Source organism: Haematobia irritans, chromosome 5 (assembly GCF_050003625.1).
Source record: "Haematobia irritans isolate KBUSLIRL chromosome 5, ASM5000362v1, whole genome shotgun sequence".
NCBI lineage: Eukaryota > Metazoa > Arthropoda > Insecta > Diptera > Muscidae > Haematobia > Haematobia irritans.
In genome coordinates this window covers 127495953-127520305 of record NC_134401.1, presented here as the reverse complement: position 1 = coordinate 127520305, position 24353 = coordinate 127495953, and the positions used below count along the sequence as shown (strand labels likewise).

General features: G+C 25.6%; 1 protein-coding gene across 2 annotated transcripts in view; it reads left to right on the top strand.

The window, feature by feature from the left end:
* The window catches only part of LOC142238937 (semaphorin-2A-like), a 525466-nt gene that overhangs the window by 449591 nt on the left and 51522 nt on the right, over positions 1–24353 (top strand). The window contains exons 5-9 of one of the 2 annotated variants that reach the window (XM_075310669.1): positions 7002–7070; positions 7574–7678; positions 18652–18789; positions 23068–23200; positions 23349–23705. In XM_075310669.1, coding sequence (XP_075166784.1) covers positions 7002–7070; positions 7574–7678; positions 18652–18789; positions 23068–23200; positions 23349–23705 — 802 coding nt within the window. Of the gene's footprint in view, positions 1–7001; positions 7071–7570; positions 7679–18651; positions 18790–23067; positions 23201–23348; positions 23706–24353 lie in introns of both variants that reach the window. The other variant, XM_075310668.1, reaches the window with a different exon arrangement.

Genomic DNA, 24353 nt, shown 5'->3' with positions numbered 1-24353 from the left:
ACTGATATGGACCACTTTTGGCATGGTTGTTAAATATCATATACTACCACCACGTACCAAATTTCAACCAGATCGGATCAATTTTGCTTCTCCAAAAGGCACCGGAGGTCAAATCTGGGGTTCGGTTTATATGGGGGTTATATATAATTATGAACTGATATGAACCAATTCCTGCATGGTTGTTGGATACCATATACTAACATCACGTATCAAATTTCAACCGAATCGGATGAATTTTGCTCTTCCAAGGGGCTCCGGAGGTCAAATCTAGGGATCGGTTTATATTGGGGCTATATATAATTACCGACCGATATCGACCAATTTTTGCATGGGTGTTTGAGGCCATATATTAACACCACGTACTAAATATCAACTGAATCAGATGAATTTTGGTCTTCCAAGAGGTTCCGAAAGCCAAATCTGGGGATCGGTTTATATGGGGGCTATATATAGTTATGGACCAATGTGGACCAATTTTTGCATAGTTATTAGAGACCATATACTAACATCATGTACTAAATTTCAGCCGGATCGGATGAAATTTTCTTCTCTTAGGGGCTCCGCAAGCCAAATCTGGGGATCGGTTTATATGGGGGCTATATATAATTATGAACCGATGTGGACCAATTTTTGCATGGTTGTTAAGGACCATATACTAACACCATGTACCAAATTTCAGCCGGATCGGATCGGATGTATAAATGTATAAATTAATATGGTTTTGTCAAAAAAAAAAAAATGCTAAATTCAGGCTAGAAATTTTGCGAATTATTGAAAATATTTGATGTCAAACGTTTAAGGCAAGCGTTAGGATGCTTTAATACTTATTTATTTGGCAAAATATAACAAAATTGTTTAATTCACATCCAAAACACTGAATTCACTACACACTTTAAGAATCCAGCAAAGAAAAGCGTCGCCAAAAAAGTAGTAAAAATGTTTTTTTTTTTTGGATCCGGATGTGGTGCAAAATTGGCGCAGAAGTAATGGTTATCCATTATAGAAAATCGCAAATTATTAAAAATTTTGAAATCAAACATTTTCTACAAGCGTATGAATGCATTAAAAATTATAAAAAATATAGAAATTAGTTAATTGACAAAATATTAAAAATTTTTTTAATTCACATCCAAAACACTGAATTCGGATTACATCTTAAGAAGTGATGCAAATTCTGTGCAACAAACCCATGTTAAATTCATCGCTTCTGTGCCAATTTTGCACCACTTCCGGATACAAAAAGAACATTTTCACTACTTTTTTGGTGACGCTTTTTTTACTGGGTTATAAAGGAATATTATCTTTAAGGTCCATATTTACACACTCTTAAAACCACATCATGGTATACAATACCAATGTTTTAAGAAATTTAAATTAAACACAAACAGACGTTACCACACACAAACGTAAGAAAAAAATCAATCAAGAATCAAGAGCTGATGAAATTTTTCAAAATAAACTAGAAAGAAAAAATCTAACAAACATAGATCCATTTGAATGTATGTGTTCATTTTTTCCTGAATCTAAATGCTATGAGTAATTTATCCCCATGAGTATTTCTTACGACGAGAGGGTATTGGTATGTCTACACGTTTTCATACTTCAATAGATGTGTAAATAATGGTGTATGTGTGAATAAACTTGAACCGGAAACTGTTTGACATCTTCACCATTTAACTTTGCCTTCCTTATGGTGAGTTCGTATAAAGGGTTTTTTTTTCACTTCCTTTACACATTCGTTCTCTTACGTTTGGGTTTGTTTAAAGTTTGGTTTCCTATGTCATGAACACATATACAAAGAAAGTTTTTCTCTTGTAAATTCGAAAATCAGAATTGCAAAAAATGAATGCCGGCTTTAAACCATGCGAATAGTCTATATACTTACAGTGTATATTAGATCGATGGATATCTCGTTCTGAGATGAAGATAAGTTGGTGTATGGGAGAAAATATGCCATAGATATTGATATTATACTTAGGTCATTTTGTTGATAGTCCTTATGTGCTTTCAATATTGGACACTTGATATGAATGAGAAAAATATCTATGAAGATTGCCAAAACGTTGAGGATTTCTAAATGATGCAAACATGGAAGTCTTGAATTGCTTTCATCTAATATGAACTGATTTTTATGGGAAAATAATTAAAAGAAATATTTTCTATAATTACCAGTCTAACGTATTGCATTATAAACCCAAGGAAAAGGATATGGGGTGGATTTTAAGTGTCTCATAAAGGCCACGTAAGAGACAGTGAAAGGATGGGAAGGCCGACAAAAATATTATGGGAAACCAAAAAAACGATATAAGAAAATATTTAAATTATACGACGATAGTCATAGGACCACATCGGGGGTAAAGAAAGAAAGCATTAAAAAAAATATGTTGTCAATGGCAAAAAGTGGAACGTAAAATTTAAAAATATCGTAAATAATATAGAATTCCAGAATCAGTTTAGATTTCTTTGAATTGGAAACGTCTATGATCTTCAAACGGTCGCCAAAGCCATCACATGATGCACGAAAATTGTTCTGTATGGTATTTTTCCTATTTTGAAGATGATCGACATTTTGATATTTTTAGTGCCAATCTTATTCTTCAAAATACACCACGCTCAAAAGTCCAAAGGGTTGAGATACTGGGAGTTTGCTAGAAATTAAGCGAGACACCTCATCCTACCAATTCTTGGTTGCCGTATACTGAGTCCTGTAGCATTTCCATGGTTTTTGGCGGAAATGTTTGTGTGCTCATGGCTTCAATATGTTACTGTTTTTAGCACATTTCCCCGATAATATTCGGCATTTATTTTGACCACACGAATATGAGCAAGAAGCGACCATTGGCCGTTACGACGGCCCACAATATTACCATTGGCGTCGCTTGTGCTCTGGTGGCCAATCGAAGGTGGAAATGTTCAGCTGACCTCCTTGGCAATAGCACCCGGTGTGTTAATAAACTGCTCAATTTGGAATGGCTTCTAATCGGAGAAAATCAAATTCGCTAAATGGACACTTTTTTTTAGTTTTTGAGCCTCTGTAAGCTATTGCACTTTTTGGAATTTCGAAAACTTTAATCCAAACTTATTTTTCAATATATGTTGCATCCATTGTCCTTTCTGTTCAAGTCACAAGCAAATTTTCTACAACAGCGGTAATTGACAGTATTGAAAGTCTGGGCACAATACCACCAAAAATCTCCGGATCTTAATACCCACATTTTATAGAGTAAGATTGACATTAAAAAATACCAAAGTGTCGAATCTTTCAAGACGGTCCTTCACTGTCGCATAGCCACTTTTGTGCCACGTGTAATGACTTTTTCGAATCTTTACTGATTGTAAAATGTGATGTTATTTCGGACATCTTTTGCTTTTCAACAATAATAAAATTAGAAAATATATCTATTTACTTTGTCACTACATAACTGCCAGTCGGTAAGTTTGGACCGACATGGGCCAATTATTGTTTCATTACATATCATTCATCCTGTCTTTGTGGACCAAGTATGTGCCAAATTTTAAGTGAATTGGATGAAAATTTCACCAAAAAAGGGTAATCAGTGAGTATACGCAACATAAAAATAATGCCCTGTTCCACATACGCACTATTTTACACATTATAAGTTTTCTTCGAATTTATTTTGCCAATAGTAATAATTTTTTTTGTCTAATATTTCGGAGATTTTATTGAATTGTTTCCAACTCTGTCCACTTAGATTAGGTTAGGTGGCAGCCCGATGTATCAGGCCCACTTAGACTATTCAGTCCATTGTGATACCACATTGGAGAACTTCTCTCTTATCACTGAGTGCCATGTTGAGCTCAATGACAAAGGACATCCTTTCATAGCCGAGTCTGAACGGCGTTCCACATTGCAGTGACACCACTTCGATAAGCTTTGAATCCCTCAGAAATGTCACCATCATTACTGAGGTGGGATAATCCACCGCTGAAAAACTTTTTGGTGTTCGGTCGAAGCAGGAATCGAACCCACGATCTTGTATATGCAAGGCAGGCATGCTAACCATTGCACCACTGTGGTTCTGTCCACTTGGTCAGTCTAATTTTTTGCATCGGTGAACTCTTTTTCAATGCTGAACTCTAGCTTAATTTTCAATAGGTGGTGCAACCATCTTCACAATATGTTCAGCTCACTGAAATCTGTCCTTTATTCCCATCCCAGCAAAACAAAAAATTGAAGTTGTTCTAAGGGCACAACTTTGAAAGCACTTCCAAAACTGTCCTCTCAAAGATGTTATGTATTTAAACTACACAGGAAGTTCTTGTAACTCAATTTTTTAACTCGATTTTCGTATATTTTCAATTTGTAATTTGTACTTTTTTTTGTTTTAAATATGTTAAAAACAAAGTAAGAAACAACAAACGATGCAAAATATTTAAATTTTGTCGAAAAAGCTTCTTAATCCATTCTATAAAAATTGCAATTTTTTTTGAATAATTTGATGTATTTTGGCAAAAAAAATGTGGAACTTTGGCAATTTTGTAAGTTTTTGTTTTTATACCCTCCACCATAGGATGGGGGTATATTAACTTTGTCATTCCGTTTGTAACACATCGAAATATTGCTCTAGGACCCCATAAGGTATATATATTCTGGGTCGTGGTGAAATTCTGAGTCGATCTGAGCATGTCCGTCCGTCCGTCTGTTGAAATCACGCTAACTTCCGAACGAAACAAGCTATCGACTTGAAACTTCGCACAAGTAGTTGTTATTGATATAGGTCGGATGGTATCGTAAATGGGCCATATCGGTCCACTTTTACGTATAGCCCCCATATAAACGGACCCCCAAATTTGGCTTGCGATTGCTCTAAGAGAAGCAAATTTTATCCGATCCGGCTGAAATTTGGTACATGGTCTCTAACAATCATGCAAAAATTGGTCCATATCGGTCCACTTTTACGTATAGCCCCCATATAAACGGACCCCCAAATTTGGCTTGCGATTGCTCTAAGAGAAGCAAATTTCATCCGATCTGGCTGAAATTTGGTACATGGTGCTAGTATATGGTCTTTAACAACCATGCAAAAATTGGTCCATATCGGTCAACTTTTACGTATAGCCCCCGTATAAACGGACCCCCAAATTTGGCTTGCGATTGCTCTAAGAGAAGCAAATTTCATCCGATCCGGCTGAAATTTGGTACATGGCGTTAGTATATTGTCTCTGACAACCATGCAAAAATGGGTTCACATCGGTCTATAATTATATATAGCCCCCGTATAAACCGATCCCCAGAGTTGAACTCCGGAACCACTTTGACGAGCAAAATTCATCCGATCCGGTTGAAATTTGCAACGTGGTGTTAATATATGGCCGCTAATGACCATGCCAAAATGGGTCCATATCGGTCTATAGTTATATCTAGCCGATCCTCAATCACACAAAATTGGTCCATATCGGTTCATAATCATGCTTGCCACTCGAGCAAAAATAATCTAGCAAAATTTTATTTCTATAGAAAATGTTGCCAAAATTTTATTTCTATTGAAAATTTTGTCGAAATTTTATTCCTATAGAAAATTTTGTCAAATTTTATTTCTATAGAAAATGTTGTCAAAATTTTAATTCTATAGAGAATGTTGTCAAAATTTTAAATCTTTTGAAAATTTTGTAAAAATTTTATATCTATAGAAAATTTTGTCAAAATGTTATTTCTATAGAAAATTTTGTTAAAATCGTATTTCTATAAAAAATTTTGTTCAAATTTTCCTTCTATAGAAAATGTTGTCAAAATTTTATTTCTACAGAAAATTTTATCAAACTTAATTATATACGTATTTAATCGGTCATTTTAAGTTTAATATATACCACGTATGGACTACGTGGTATATATTACGGTATTAGGAAGTTTTAAGATATCTTGTCATCGGCAAAAGTTACCGCAACCCAAGTAATTCGATTGTGGATGACAGTCTTCAGTAGAAGTTTCTACGCAATCCATGGTGGAGGGTACATAAGCTTCGGCCTGGCCGAACTTACGGCCGTATATACTTGTTTTTTTTTTTTTTAAGCAAATGAAGTTTTAAACTAAGGTAAACTAAGGTAGAACCCGTACTACTCACATTGTCTGGGTTTCAAGTTCTTTTTGTGGTACTTTACTCTCTACGAATATAATAAAATAAAATTTTCTATGAGGTTTTAAATTATTTATTTATTTATTTCGTCTAGGGAAAATATTCCTTACAGACTAATGCTTAATAATAAATTGTGTTTAACAAGTTCTTAAATTGATTAATATTCAAAGAAAAGTCTACGTCGTATAGCAAACTTATGTTATTACAGTCTGGTTTTAAATTATGGCATATATTCATATTTTATTGTAGCTTATCTTAAGGCTCCTGGATAAATCACCATGGTGACCACTAACTGTTTTATCAAAATTTTATTTCTTTAGAAAATTTTGTCAAAATTATATTTTTATAAAAACTTTTGTCAAAATTTTATTTCGATAGAAGATTTTGTCAAAATTTTATTTCTTTAGAACATTTTTTCGAAATTTTTCTTTAGAAAATTTTGTCGAAATTTTATTTCTTTTTGGAGACGCTTTTTTTACTGGGCTGTTATTGCTGAAGTTTGTATAGCCATTCATTCCAACTCCTGTAAATAAAGGATAGCAGGTATCTCCAAAATGGTTTTAGAATGATATTTAGGTTTAAGAGGACCAGATTAGTTTATAGGTTTCAATTTACGTACTTCTTCACTATGGATAAGCTAATTTTTCCCGAAGAAAATAGTACACAAAAATTTCGGAAATTCGGAAAAAATGTTGAGTTCGTAGTTGGAGACACCTTGAAGCAGTGGCATAAATGAAATTGCATTGACAAACGGGCATTAGACCCTAACACAATTAAATAATAATTGCCAAAAATACACAATAAATAAATAGTTTAATATAACATAATTAAATAATAATAGCCAAAAATACACAATAAATATATAGTTTAATATAATTTTATTTTATTTTTTTTTACTGTTTACAGCGTGATGTTCTCATATTGGAACCATCCGGATCCGATATTCTTAGCTGTGTATCAAAAGGCAAACAAGAGGTATGTAATTTGTACCACAACCTACTTCTTTGCCCCTATATATTACACCCCTAACACAGAGGGAGAAAATAAAGGAAATATAAAACGAAATTAAATTTTTGGTGTTTAAATAAAAAACCGAAAAAAAACAACACAATACATATAACGAAATTTTTGCAATTTGGACTTTAACTAATGGATGCGTTTCTTTTTCTCTCTCTCCCCCCGCTAATGCACAACCAAAACCACCTTTCTCCTACTTTTCTTTCATATGGGTAATATTTTGGGACTATTTGTTTGTTTATTTTTATCCCTCTATATTTTGAGTTTCGAATTACCTTTTTCCCCCCAAAAATATATTTACTTTAATTTTTTTTATTTCTGCAATTGTATGTATTTTTTCCTTGGGTTTCCTTTATTTTGGATTTCTTTGTCCCTTTTCCGCTATCTCTCTCTGGCTCTTTCTTTTCCGTCTAATTTTTTGTTTTCTTTGTGTACGTGCCTTCTAAATTGCTTTGAAGAAGGTGGAATGCCGTAATCACATACGTGTTATACAACCTATGGACTCTGGGACACGTCTATATGTTTGTGGTACAAACGCCCACAATCCCAAGGACTACGTGATAAATGTAAGTATATATATATATCTTTTACAAATACATACGCATACATTTATATTCTAGGTAATTGTTATAGTAGAAAACTACGCACACACATATATATTTTTGCAGAAAAACTAGGGATATAGTCTCCTTACTGTATTTAGCATTAAGTGTTATTGTGGTAGTAGGTTTAAGTAGATTCCCTTTAACGCACACACACACATACACACATGCATAGTCATATAAACACGTCTTCTTAATACCGGCTGAATGGACCTCCATCAACAATCCGGGTATTTAGGTAAAGTGTGTATTAAAAAAAAGGAGAAAATAATAATAGTAGAGCCTATCGGTGTGCGTGCTTTTCCATTTTTTTTTAAGATTCTCCTCTATTTCTAGATTAAATGTGGGGAATTCCACTCGTAGATCTTAAGTAGAGTGGTTATTATTTATCCTGGATGAAGTTATGTTTGGGTGGGCCAAGAGTTTTCAAATTATTCAGACTAAAACAATTCTAAGGTACATTATATATATGATCGTTAGCTCGCTGTGAATGCGTTCAGCCCTACTGGGACCATGTTTGCCATAGATGGTAGAATTCTACCAAAAATTTTAAATTTTTTACAGTGTTGTAAATAAAAGGTACTTCATTTTTCTACAGATATACAATTTTGAGAAAATTTTCTAAAGAAACAAAATTTTGAGAAAATTTACTAAATAAATAAAATTTTATTTTATTTTATTCTAAAATAAAAAAAAATTGTGAATAAAATTCCTATAAATCTTTTTTTTAATTGTTAAAATATTTTGCAGAAGTAGTAACTTTCCTTTTATTGTGCAAGCTAAAGTCGTTAAAACATTTATAATTCTAGGGATATTTATTCACCCCAAAAATATACGGTAATAGGAGAGATCATAATATATAATAATGCAAATACTGAAATAAACTTCTAAAATAAAGAAGAAAATATTTCTTTGGAATTTAAAGATATTTATCTTTAATGGATTTAAAGATATTTATCTTTAATTTGGTAGATTTTTGGTAAAATTTTCTTAAAATTTTGGTTGATTATTGATGTAACAAGTGACAACCGTGTTGGAACAACCACATGAAGTTCCTTAAAGAATCTGAGTTTACACACCTTTGAGTTGAATGAAAATTATGTTAAAAATAGTTTCAAAGGGTTCCAATCAGTTTCTTCAGTTAGTAGGTTTTTGGTACACTATGGGCTGCGGTGATGACCGGTGGCTGCTCCTCGCTGTATTTATCTACCGTGGATTAAAAATTAATATTATCGAAAAATTTCGTACACAGAAAAAAATTTCACGAAAATTTTTCCAATTAAAGTCTTAATTGAGTTGTAAAAAATATTAAATTTAATTGATTCAACAATATTTTTAATTGAAACAAACATCAATCACCAAAAGTATATACGGCCATAAGTTCGGCCAGGCTGAATTTTATGTACCCTCCACCATGGATTGTGTAGAAACTTATATTAAAGACTGTCATCCACAATTACTTGGGTTTCGCTAAAATCTACGAGGTATCTTAAACCTTCTTAACATCGTCTTCTAAATTGTATGTTAGTCCATATATTAGTCAAAAAAAGCGGATTAAATACGTATATAATATAAGAAAAAGTCTACAAATAATTACGAACCGATACGAAATTTTGCGCAGTAATTAGAGAGCCATGATTAAAATATGGGGGCTATATACTTATGAACATTTTGACAACATTTTCTATAGAAATAAAATTTTGACAAATTTTTTTATAGAAATAAAATTGTGACAACATTTTCTATAGAAATAAAATTTTGATAAAATTTTCTAAAGAAATAAAATTTTGCAAAATTTTGTATAGCAATAAAAATTTAGAAATAAAATGTTTTGAAAATTTTCAATAGAAATAAAATTTTGGCAAATTTTTCTATAGAAATGAAAGTGTGTCAAAATTTTCTATAGAAATAAAATCTTGACAAAACTTTCTTTAGAAATAAAATTTTGGCAAATTTTTCCAAAGAAAAAAATTTTGGCAAATTTTTTATAGAAATAAAATTTTGGAAAAATTTTCTATAGAAATAACATTTTGGGAAAATTTTCTATAGAAATAACATTTTGACAATTTTTTTGTAGAAGAATTTACTCCAAATTTAGATTATTTTTGGTTCGAGTGTCAACCGTATTTTTGGTTCGAGTGTCAACCGTGTTCGGAGGTCAAATCTGGGGATCGGTTTATATGGGGGCTACATTTTGACAAAATTTCCTATAGAAATAAAATTTTGACAAAATTTTGTATAAAAATAAAATTTTGACAAAATTTTCTAAAGAAATAAAATTTTGGCAATATTTTCTATAGCAATAAAAATTTGAGAACAAAAATTCTATAGAAATAGAATTTTGGCAAAATTTTGTATAGAAATAAAAGTTTGGCAAAATTTTCTATAGAAATAAAAGTATGGCAAATTTTTCTATAGAAATAAAATCTTCACAAAACTTTCTTTAGAAATAAAATTTTGGCAAAATTTTTCCAAAGAAAAAAATTTTGGAAAATTTTTTATAGAAATAAAATTTTGACAAAATTTTCTATAGAAATAAAATTTTAGGAGAATTTTCTACAGAAATAAAATCTTGACAAAATTTTATATAGAAGTAAAATTTTGCCAAAATTTCCTACAGAAATAAAATCTTGACAAAATTTTCTATAGAAGTAGAATTTTGCCAAAATTTTCTATAGAAATAACAATTTGACAATTTTTTTGTAGAAGAATTTACTCCAAATTTAGATTATTTTTGGTTCGAGTGTCAACCGTATTTTTGGTTCGAGTGTCAACCGTGTTCGGAGGTCAAATCTGGGGATCGGTTTATATGGGGGCTACATTTTGACAAAATTTCCTATAGAAATAAAATTTTGACAAAATTTTCTATAGAAATAAAATTTTGAAAAAATTTTCTAAAGAAATAAAATTTTGGCAACATTTTCTAAGGCATTAAAAATTTGAGAAAAAAATCTATAGAAATAGAATTTTGGTAAAATTTTCTATAGAAATAAAAGTTTGGCAAAATTTTCTATAGAAATAAAAGTTTGGCAAATTTTTCTATAGAAATAAAATCTTGACAAAACTTTCTTTAGAATAAAAATTTTGGAAAAATTTTTCCAAAGAAAAAAATTTTGGCAAATTTTTTATAGAAATAAAATTTTGACAAAATTTTCTATAGAAATAAAATTTTAGGAGAATTTTCTACAGAAATAAAATTTTGACAAAATTTTATATAGAAGTAAAATTTTGCCAAAATTTTCTACAGAAATAAAATCTTGACAAAATTTTCTATAGAAATAAAATTGTGGCAAATTTTTTTTGTAGAAAAATTTACTCCAAATTTTGGTAGATTATTTTTGGTTCGAGTGTGAACCGTGTTCGGAGGTCAAATATTGGGGCTATATATAATTATGGACCGATATGGACCAATTTTTGCATGGTTGTTAGAGACCATATCTTACACCGATCCGGTTTGCTCCTCCAAGAGGCTCCGGAGGTCAAATCTTGGGATCGGTTTATATGGAGGCTATATATAATTATGGACCGATATGGATCAATCCGTACATGGTTGTTAGATACCACATACTTACACCACGTACCAAATTTCAACCGGATCGGATGAATTTTGCTCCTCCAAGAGGCTCCGGAGGTCAAATCTGGGGATCTGTTTATGTGTAGGCTATATATAATTATGGACCAATTCTTGCATAGTTATTAGATAACATATACTTACACCACGTATCAAATTTTAACCGGATCGTATGAATTTTGTTCCTCCAAGAGGCTTAGCAAGCTAAATCTGGGGGTTGGTTTATATGGGATCTATACGTAAACGTGGTCCGATGAGGCCCATTTGCAGTACCGTGCGACCTACATCAGTAACAACTACTTATGCCAGGTTTCAAGGCGATAGCTTGTTTCCTTAGGAAGTTAGCGTGATGAGCAATATTTCGATGTGTTACAAACGGAATCACGAAGTTAATATACCCCCATCCTATGGTGGAGGTATAAAAATTTATCATTTCTGTGGTTGAACACATTTCAATTAAAAAACAATTGGATGTTTTAATTTCGTGATTGAAGACAAAAAAAACATTTCGGCCGCAAATCATGGACATTCCAAGAGCATTCAGAACAGAGATGGTCTATATCAAACTTTTTTAGGTTTGCGACTGTCGCAAAGTTGTAAACGTCGTAAACGTCACATACGTGTCGTAAATGTAGAAAAAGTAACAAAAGTCGCAAATTCAAAATACTTTAGTCGCGTCAGCTAGGCAGCAAATTCGATGATATCCAAGACGATGGTATGTGCGAAGAGAAGGTTTTAGTCCCCACATTTTCCCTATTGCCTTTTGCACGTGTACAGGATAACCGTGGATTTTCTCGTCCTTTCTTAGCTTTAAGTTCAGTCTCTTGTCCAATATAACCCCAAGGTATTTTGCACACTCCCCAACGGGAATTTCGATACCACCTAAGAAAATAGGCTTGACCGTGGGATAACTTTCACAAATTTCTGCAGAAACACACAGCGAATGCTGTCAAGCTAAATTAAAAATTGTTCAGCATTTCTTCTATTCAAAATTATGTTTTCTACAGTAGGTTTACGACTTTTGCGACATACGTATTATACCGTCGCAAATGTATGTCGCAAAAGTCACAGTTTGTGACAGGCCAACCCTGACTCAGAACCAATGAACTAATCACACTTCAACCAAGAATGGTTTAAAAAAACAGGTTCCTGCGGCACAATTGCCATCCAAATCGTCGTACCTGAATCCGTTGGACGCTTACGCCTGGAAAATTTTGCAGAAAAATGAGCCAAATACCCGGAGCCACTTTTTTGTCGTTCGTGATGGCTTTATCGGCGATTTGAAGGTCATAATTCGTGCTATTCGTTGTTAATTCGAACATATCTAGACTGATTCTATGTTAAAAGTTTATGTGTTTTCAAAATTTGTTTTCTTTTATTGCATTACATATCAATATTTGTTATACCGTTTGCAAAAGTATACCTTAAAAATTGAAGTACTAGGATTTGCTCGAAGTTTTTTTGAATCATAATAGAACACTTCATTTTTAAATACCCGCTTAGTGAGAGGAATATCACCATGTTTGTCTTTTACATTATTTTTAGACTTTATTCCAATATAAATATTTAGGGCAACTCCCTGGAAGAATTTTATTAATTTTCAAAACAAGATTTGAGGGAGAGGTCCTTTAAAGTTTGGAAAAAAACTAACTACTAATGTTGCATTATATTGAATAATTGGTAAACTACGCTTCTTGGTTCTGTTGGAAACCCAAGAATTGCGAGTATCAAAATCGTCATGCTGGCCATATGCCCGAAATCGTATTTAAATGTTAAATGACAAGAAAGTATCTACCAAAAAAAATTTTTTGCCATTTTATAATTTGACATTTAAATTTCAAATCATCAAGCCTCAAATCACCACTCGTTGCAACTGCCGCCTGCAAAAATCAAAATGTGGCTCTTTTTGATTATTTATAACATACACTTTGAGTCTAAGGTTTATATTATTGTACTGAATTCACAGATAATTTGTGCATTATTCTCGATTTATATCTAATTCTAAAATTTGTTGCACAAATACCATACGATGTCTTTTCGGCACATATGTTGGACTATCGAGTAAGAGGCTTTATTCATATAATTAATTTTAGGTAGAAGCTAGAATTGTTATCAATGTAAAAATGGTGCTAAAAATGTATACTTCCTTATACTTAATTTATACTAATAATCTCTACGATTAAGTAGTTTTCCTTTTTTTATTTTTTGAAAATTTGCCAAGGACTTGATATTTAAATTCCACATCTATTTTTGTGTTTACAAAAACCCAATTCTTGTCAAGAATTTTCGAGAAAAACCATGTCCCAACAACTGCACCATACAAAGTCAAATCATATTAAATAGCAAATAAGCATGGACAAAATCTTATTTGTTTTACCCCATAAAACTTGAAAGGAGAAAAATATATATTCATCCTTTTCTCTAGCATAGATAAAAAGTTCTTCAAGTTCTAAATTTAATTTTATTATACTCCTAGGAAGAGTACACCTACACATAAGAACAACACAAATACTAAAATATTTATAAGAATTCTGAGAATATCTTCAAGAAAAACATTAAAGTCAATTTTCCGTGCCAAGAGAAAACAAAGGCAAACTGAATTATGTCAAAGCAAGAAGAAAACAGAAACGTCACAGTTTTTGAAATTTGCAATAAAAATAATAAGAACATGTACACAATGACCTTAGTCAAATAAGCCTTAGTTACCTAAGGCAACAAATGTGAACATCCGGAGCGGGTAAAAACAAAGGTCAGACAACAGCATTGGGCTATTTGTAATATGGCATTTGTATGTAAAGAAGAAAAGGTATAACTAGGATATAGCTGAGAATATGATTTGTATATCGTACTGATTATAGAACTACGAAATTAATATAAAACACAAAGGGATCATAGTATACAAATTTTCATGAGCGTGTATCTAGCTTTAATATTGGTTCCAGAACATCTACCATATATAATGATCGACTCAGAAGTAAGGCCTCAGTATATCCCAATATATCCCCTTATTAAATACATTATAATCAAATAAATATAAATATAAATATAAATATAAATATAAATATAAATATAAATATAAATATAAATATAAATATAAATATAAATATAAATATAAATATAAATATAAATATAAATATAAATATAAATATAAATATAAATATAAATATAAATATAAATATAAATATAAATATAAATATAAATATAAATATAAATATAAATATAAATATAAATATAAATATAAATATAAATATAAATATAAATATAAATATAAATATAAATATAAATATAAATATAAATATAAATATAAATATAAATATAAATATAAATATAAATATAAATATAAATATAAATATAAATATAAATATAAATATAAATATAAATATAAATATAAATATAAATATAAATATAAATATAAATATAAATATAAATATAAATATAAATATAAATATAAATATAAATATAAATATAAATATAAATATAAATATAAATATAAATATAAATATAAATATAAATATAAATATAAATATAAATATAAATATAAATATAAATATAAATATAAATATAAATATAAATATAAATATAAATATAAATATAAATATAAATATAAATATAAATATAAATATAAATATAAATATAAATATAAATATAAATATAAATATAAATATAAATATAAATATAAATATAAATATAAATATAAATATAAATATAAATATAAATATAAATATAAATATAAATATAAATATAAATATAAATATAAATATAAATATAAATATAAATATAAATATAAATATAAATATAAATATAAATATAAATATAAATATAAATATAAATATAAATATAAATATAAATATAAATATAAATATAAATATAAATATAAATATAAATATAAATATAAATATAAATATAAATATAAATATAAATATAAATATAAATATAAATATAAATATAAATATAAATATAAATATAAATATAAATATAAATATAAATATAAATATAAATATAAATATAAATATAAATATAAATATAAATATAAATATAAATATAAATATAAATATAAATATAAATATAAATATAAATATAAATATAAATATAAATATAAATATAAATATAAATATAAATATAAATATAAATATAAATATAAATATAAATATAAATATAAATATAAATATAAATATAAATATAAATATAAATATAAATATAAATATAAATATAAATATAAATATAAATATAAATATAAATATAAATATAAATATAAATATAAATATAAATATAAATATAAATATAAATATAAATATAAATATAAATATAAATATAAATATAAATATAAATATAAATATAAATATAAATATAAATATAAATATAAATATAAATATAAATATAAATATAAATATAAATATAAATATAAATATAAATATAAATATAAATATAAATATAAATATAAATATAAATATAAATATAAATATAAATATAAATATAAATATAAATATAAATATAAATATAAATATAAATATAAATATAAATATAAATATAAATATAAATATAAATATAAATATAAATATAAATATAAATATAAATATAAATATAAATATAAATATAAATATAAATATAAATATAAATATAAATATAAATATAAATATAAATATAAATATAAATATAAATATAAATATAAATATAAATATAAATATAAATATAAATATAAATATAAATATAAATATAAATATAAATATAAATATAAATATAAATATAAATATAAATATAAATATAAATATAAATATAAATATAAATATAAATATAAATATAAATATAAATATAAATATAAATATAAATATAAATATAAATATAAATATAAATATAAATATAAATATAAATATAAATATAAATATAAATATAAATATAAATATAAATATAAATATAAATATAAATATAAATATAAATATAAATATAAATATAAATATAAATATAAATATAAATATAAATATAAATATAAATATAAATATAAATATAAATATAAATATAAATATAAATATAAATATAAATATAAATATAAATATAAATATAAATATAAATATAAATATAAATATAAATATAAATATAAATATAAATATAAATATAAATATAAATATAAATATAAATATAAATATAAATATAAATATAAATATAAATATAAATATAAATATAAATATAAATATAAATATAAATATAAATATAAATATAAATATAAATATAAATATAAATATAAATATAAATATAAATATAAATATAAATATAAATATAAATATAAATATAAATATAAATATAAATATAAATATAAATATAAATATAAATATAAATATAAATATAAATATAAATATAAATATAAATATAAATATAAATATAAATATAAATATAAATATAAATATAAATATAAATATAAATATAAATATAAATATAAATATAAATATAAATATAAATATAAATATAAATATAAATATAAATATAAATATAAATATAAATATAAATATAAATATAAATATAAATATAAATATAAATATAAATATAAATATAAATATAAATATAAATATAAATATAAATATAAATATAAATATAAATATAAATATAAATATAAATATAAATATAAATATAAATATAAATATAAATATAAATATAAATATAAATATAAATATAAATATAAATATAAATATAAATATAAATATAAATATAAATATAAATATAAATATAAATATAAATATAAATATAAATATAAATATAAATATAAATATAAATATAAATATAAATATAAATATAAATATAAATATAAATATAAATATAAATATAAATATAAATATAAATATAAATATAAATATAAATATAAATATAAATATAAATATAAATATAAATATAAATATAAATATAAATATAAATATAAATATAAATATAAATATAAATATAAATATAAATATAAATATAAATATAAATATAAATATAAATATAAATATAAATATAAATATAAATATAAATATAAATATAAATATAAATATAAATATAAATATAAATATAAATATAAATATAAATATAAATATAAATATAAATATAAATATAAATATAAATATAAATATAAATATAAATATAAATATAAATATAAATATAAATATAAATATAAATATAAATATAAATATAAATATAAATATAAATATAAATATAAATATAAATATAAATATAAATATAAATATAAATATAAATATAAATATAAATATAAATATAAATATAAATATAAATATAAATATAAATATAAATATAAATATAAATATAAATATAAATATAAATATAAATATAAATATAAATATAAATATAAATATAAATATAAATATAAATATAAATATAAATATAAATATAAATATAAATATAAATATAAATATAAATATAAATATAAATATAAATATAAATATAAATATAAATATAAATATAAATATAAATATAAATATAAATATAAATATAAATATAAATATAAATATAAATATAAATATAAATATAAATATAAATATAAATATAAATATAAATATAAATATAAATATAAATATAAATATAAATATAAATATAAATATAAATATAAATATAAATATGAATATAAATATAAATATAAATATAAATATAAATATAAATATAAATATAAATATAAATATAAATATAAATATAAATATAAATATAAATATAAATATAAATATAAATATAAATATAAATATAAATATAAATATAAATATAAATATAAATATAAATATAAATATAAATATAAATATAAATATAAATATAAATATAAATATAAATAGAAATAAAAATAGAACTTAAATTTATCTATAGCTAATAGCCTAAGTAGCTAATGCTAAACTATTATTCTTATGTTTACTATAAGTCTAATAAATAAATAAATTTATTTTATGCTAAATTAAATTATTTAAAATTTCATATTTTACAAACAGATGTTATGATCAATACAACTGCCTTAATTTAATTACCCAATGCTGTAATCTCCATTATTTAAGCTCCATATAGAATTGTAGGATTTATGCATAAGTCTATATGTAATCGTAAGTATATGTATGTGTGTGTGAGTATATATGTTTTCTAGTTTAAATGGTATACATCTATATATTTTGTGTCCCTGTTTGACACAAAAATGCCAAGGTTAGGTTATCCTTAAGACATAATTTTCAGTATTCTTAACAACTAATGTGATTATTGTCTTTTTCTTTTATTTTTTATTTTTCTGTCCTTCTTCTTTCTTATGGAATTTTTCTCCTGTGCTTCTTGGCCTGCTGTGTGTGTGTTTTTTTTTTGTCCTATTCCTCTGCCAATGTAATTGCCTTGACTGCGTGACCTAACAACGTTAAAGGCAAACTTAACACATTTACCCAGATCCGAGTACGTGCCCGGCATTGGTTTAGGCATTGGCAAATGTCCTTACGATCCGGCTGATAATTCAACGGCTGTTTTTGTGGAGAAGGGTAATCCATTCGGTTTACCAGCATTGGTAAGTAAATTTGTTACACTGTTGTTCATTTTAGTGTTTTCTTGTTTTTTTCCTGTTTTGTTTTTCACCCTATTTATATACTAAATACTATTATCATAGACTACCAGAACACTGAAACGTTACTTTAAAGACTACAAACAAAAAGCTCGGTAGTTTACAACTTCCTTGGTCAAAATAACAGAAACAACACAAGATAATCGTCTTCAAGGAAAACAAAATTTAAGACCGATGGTCTTAATGTTACTGGCCTGGGTTGCATAAATAGGAGTCAAAGCTGTGATTAGTTTTTTTTTCTAGTAAGCTTCTTAGGATAAAGACAAAAAGTTTTTAAGATTTAATTGACTCGTAGCTATAGGCTGAGAGGAGTTATAAAAAGGCCATCAAGTCAATAGAAATACATTTAAAAGAATGAATTTCAGAGCATAATTACTTTTAATTGACTACGTCGTTTATAAGATGGTCGAAATGACGAAAATATATACTTCTCTTTTATAACACTTGAAAACAAATTCAATGAAGAGAACAACGTTCATTCAACTGGGCCAGTTATGGTACCGGACATAAACAAGCAAATAAAACCAAATTCATTGCAAAAGCAAAAAATTGCAGACCCCCGATTACCAAGATCTCACTTTGAAAATTCTAGGGTATTTATTAGATTTTCATGAAAAATTTCGTGTGTGAGTCTGAAATCAATGGTTCAACCATATGTAGGAGGTACTCTTTTATGGACTGAGAGTCAAACATCAAAGTGACTCTGACGTAAAACGTGCTACCACTATATCACAAACTCACCTAAGGGTTTGGTCCTGCATGTAATGTTGGGCAGTCATTGAGATGGGAGCATAATGTGTGAGAACTCCTGCACCCGGCCATCGCCTTTCCAGGAAGGATAACACTTCTCGTCGACGGGAAATATTATGGTCACCTTTTTTTGGGATTCTATTTGCCACCTTATATAGGGAAGAATATGTAATTTTCTCTCCCCTTCTCTATCGTCAAATGGATCGAATACTAGCCGCTACCCTAACCCCCATGTTGTTTCTCTTTTGGTTTCGTAAATTATAAAGTTGCGCGGGGACGACTATATTATACTCTGCTCCATTTTGTAGATTCGACACCGCCTCAAATACTTCAAATTTATTAGATGCCATATATAACGGCATATGTTCCCATATACATATATTTAAATCTGAACCGATTTGGAAAAAATTTTTAAAAACTTCTAAAAAATCGCTACCAGTTTTCATTTAAAGTAACCGGCTAATGCCATGGAACGATGCATAATGTTAGTAAACTTGAGGCCTCTGTGATCATATGAGTGCAAATCGGGCGAAATATATATATATATATATATATATATATATATATATATATATATATATATATATATATATATATATATATATATATATATATATATATATATATATATATATATATATATATATATGGGAGATATATCGAAACCTAACCCGATTCCAACCAAATTTCGTACACTTATCGATACTCTGAATTATACTCCTTCTGAAAAATTAAAAGCAAATCAAGGTAAAACTTTGGCTTCTTGGGCATATAAGTAGATATCGGACGAAAAAATGGGAGCTATATCTAAATCTGAACCGTATTCTCCCAATCTAAAACACATATTTATGCCAAATTTTATAATTTTTTTACTGTTTGGTAGATTGGTAGACTTCTTGATGTCCACTGACAATTTTGTCGAAATTTTATTACTACAGAAAATTTGTGCAAAATTTTATTTCTTAGAAAATTTTTGCTAAATTTTGTTTTTATATAAAAAATTTTGCAAAATTGTATTTCTATAAAATTTTTTTAAAAATTTAATTTTTATAAAAAATTCTTGAAAATTTTAATTTTTATATAAAATTTTGTTAACATTTTTCTATGGAAAATGTTGTCAAAATTTTATTTCTAAAGGAAATTTTGTCAACATTTTATTACAGTAGAACATTTTATCAAAATCTAATTTAAATAGAAAAATTTTGCACCAATTTATTTCCATAGAAAATTTTTGCAAAAATTTATTTCTATAGAAAATTTTTGGAATAATTTAGTTCTATAGAAAATTTTTGCAAAAATTTATTTCTATAGAAAATGTTGTCAAAAAATTTTTATTAGATAATTTAAATAAATTTAATTAAATTTTAATTTCTATAGAATATTTTTAAAAATATCTAGAGAAAATTTTATTTCTATAGAAAATTTTTGCAACATTTTATTTCTTTTGTAGTTTGTTCTTCTCTTTTACTTTTTGATTTATATATGAAATTTAATTATATGGTAAATATTCAACTAGAAATGTAATTTTTTAAGACATAAGTATAATTTTGCCATCTCGCCTCTACAATGCCTATATTTGGAGCTGAGGCCATTACTTCTTGTGTTATAAAAAAAAATTTTTGCAAAATTTCATTTTTGTTGACAGTTTAGTTAAAATTTTATTTCTGTAGAACATTTTGTTAAAATTTTATTTCTTTAGAAAATTGTACCTCTTAATTGGACATAGAAAAAATTTTGTCCAATTAAGAGGTACAGAAATAAAATTTTCTATAGATATAAAATTATTAAAAATATTCTATAGAAATTAAAATTTGATTAAATTTAATATAATTATTGAATAATTTTTTTTTGACAACATTTTCTATGCAAAAAATTATTGGAAAAAATTTCTATAGAACTAAATTATTCCAAAAATTTTCTATAGAAATAAATTTTAACAAAAATTTTCTATAGAAATAAATTAGTGAAAAATTTGTCTATTTAAATTAAATTTTGATAAAATGTTGACAAAATTTCCTATAGAAATAAAATTTTGACAACATTTTCTATAGAAATAAAATTTTGACAAAATTTTTTATAAAAATTAAAATTTTTATAGACATAAATTTATAGAATAAATCTATAGAAATAAATGTTTGTAAAAATTTCCTATATAACTAATTATTCCAAAAATTGTCTATAAAAGTAAAATAATATAATTAATGCAAAATGTGTTTATTTAAATTAAATTTGATGAAATTTTTAAATGTAATAAAATGTTGACAAAAATTCTTATAGAAATAAAATTTTAACAAAATTTCCTATGGAAATAAAATTTTGACAGAATTTTCTATAAAAATGAAAATTTTCAAAAAATTTTGTATAAAAATTATTTTTTTTCCAATTAGTGCCAGTTTTTTTATTTAAATTAAATTTTGATAAAATGTTGATAAAATTTCCTATAGAAATAAAATTTTGACAATATTTTATATAAAAATTAAAATTTTTATAGAAATAAATTTATAGAATAAATCTATAGAAATAAATTTTTGCAAAAATTTTTTATAGAACTAAATTATTTCTATAGAAATACATTTTTGCAAATATTTTCTATAGAAATAAATTAGTGCAAAATTTGTGTATTTAAATTAAAATTTGATAAAATTTTCTAATGTAATACAATGTTGACAAAATTTCCTATAGAAATTAAATTTTGATAAAATTTTCTATAAAAATTAAAAATTTCAAAAATTTTTTATATAATGAAATTTTTCCAAAAAAATTTTATAGAAATAAAATTTTGCAAATTTTTTTTTATAAAAATAAAATTTAGCAAGAAGTTTCTACAGAAATAAAATTTTGCACAAATTTTTTGTAGAAATAAAATTTCAACAAAAATTTTGGCAAAAAGATTTGCCAAGATTTTCTATAGAAATAAAACTTGGACAAAATTTTCTATGGAAATAAAATTTTGACAAATTTTCCATGGAAATAAAATTTTGACAAAATTTTCTATAGGAATAAAATTTTCTATAACTTCAATATAAAACATTTGTTTCGAATAAAGCAACATTTTTTTATACGCACCACAAAAATTTGATCAACTAGTTTAAAATAATATTTTTAAAATATATATTTTTTTTTAATTTCATACGAGATAAATAGTTGGAGCAGACTCTTGTTTAAAGTGTGGTAGATGAGGGCACATATGCCGCGCAGTTTTGTAGCATACTAAAAAGCTTATTCAAGTAAACGCTATGGGTTTTGTCAATTCTCAATCGTTAGGTTTTCCTTTTTTTATTTTTTTTTTTATTTTTTTTTTTTTGGATTAAGTCACTCATATTTTTTTATATTATTATTATTTCGTTTTATTATTAGAAACATACAACTCATATTTATGTTTTACATCTTTTTAGATGATCTCATAATATAGTTTTTTTCATAATGTGTTTTCTGATTTTTATAATAAAACATTTTCTTTTCTTATTCCACTAGTATTCAGGAACTAATGCCGAATTTACGAAAGCAGATTCAGTTATTTTCCGATCAGATCTTTACAATATGACTTCAGGACGCAAAGAGCACAATTTCAAAAGAACTGTTAAATATGACTCCAAGTGGTTGGATAGTAAGAAAACTTTAAAATAGTATATTCAAACAAAAACATAAAATAAATTCTTTAAAAAATTTAAACGTCTACTTTTATACCATTATTCATATCGCCTTTCTCTGTTTCTCTCTCCATCAATTTCTTTGTTTATTTCGCCATCCCATAGAACCCAATTTCGTTGGTTCCTTCGACATTGGTGAATATGTTTATTTCTTTTTCCGTGAACATGCTGTCGAATACATCAATTGTGGCAAAGCGATTTATTCACGTATAGCTCGTGTTTGCAAAAACGATCGAGGTGGCAAATATATGACCGGACAGAATTGGGCCACATACCTGAAGGCTCGCATCAATTGCAGTATATCAAGCGAGTTTCCATTCTATTTCAATGAAATCCAATCGGTGTACAAAATGCCACATGATGATACGAAATTTTATGCAACATTTACAACCAACACCCATGGTATAGTGGGTTCAGCGGTGTGCAGTTACGATATACGCGACATAAATGCCGCATTTGATGGTGAGTAATACTATATATGTACTTATATATGTTCGCTAGAGAACATTGTATTAAGCGGAACAAATGTTGTACGAAACTGACAGAGGTATTCTGTCGGGTATATGTTATAAACATGTGTATGGGGTTTCCAATCCTATTACTTCCTATCCTATTCGTATTTAGAGAAATTCGAGAAAATTGCAAATTGTAGGTGGTCGAAGAGAAATATAAAAATGGGCGTTTTATTTTGGAAATTTTGACAATTGCAAAATATTATATATACTTCCCAATTTCATTTTTTTGAGAATTTAAAATTTGAAGCTTTTACGTAGGATTAGATGTACTAACATCGTCATATCATTTCCAGTGAATCTAAACTCTTGTGCCTGAACCTGTAAAATATACTCTCGGCCATGGATTAATCTAAGATTATTCTAGAAAAACAAAAATTGGAAGTTGTTCCACAAACATTTCTTATAAAGCGCATTCCGAAATCCCACATCAAGTTTTTTTTTCCACTTTCGATGCAGTTCTTCTGGATAGGTCCACAAACATTTGTTTTAAAGCGCATCCCGGGATCTCCTATCGATTTTTTTCACTTCCGTTGCAGTCCTTTGGGACAAGTCTTAGAAAGTACGGAATTAGGCCGTTTTAAATAAAAATAAAAGT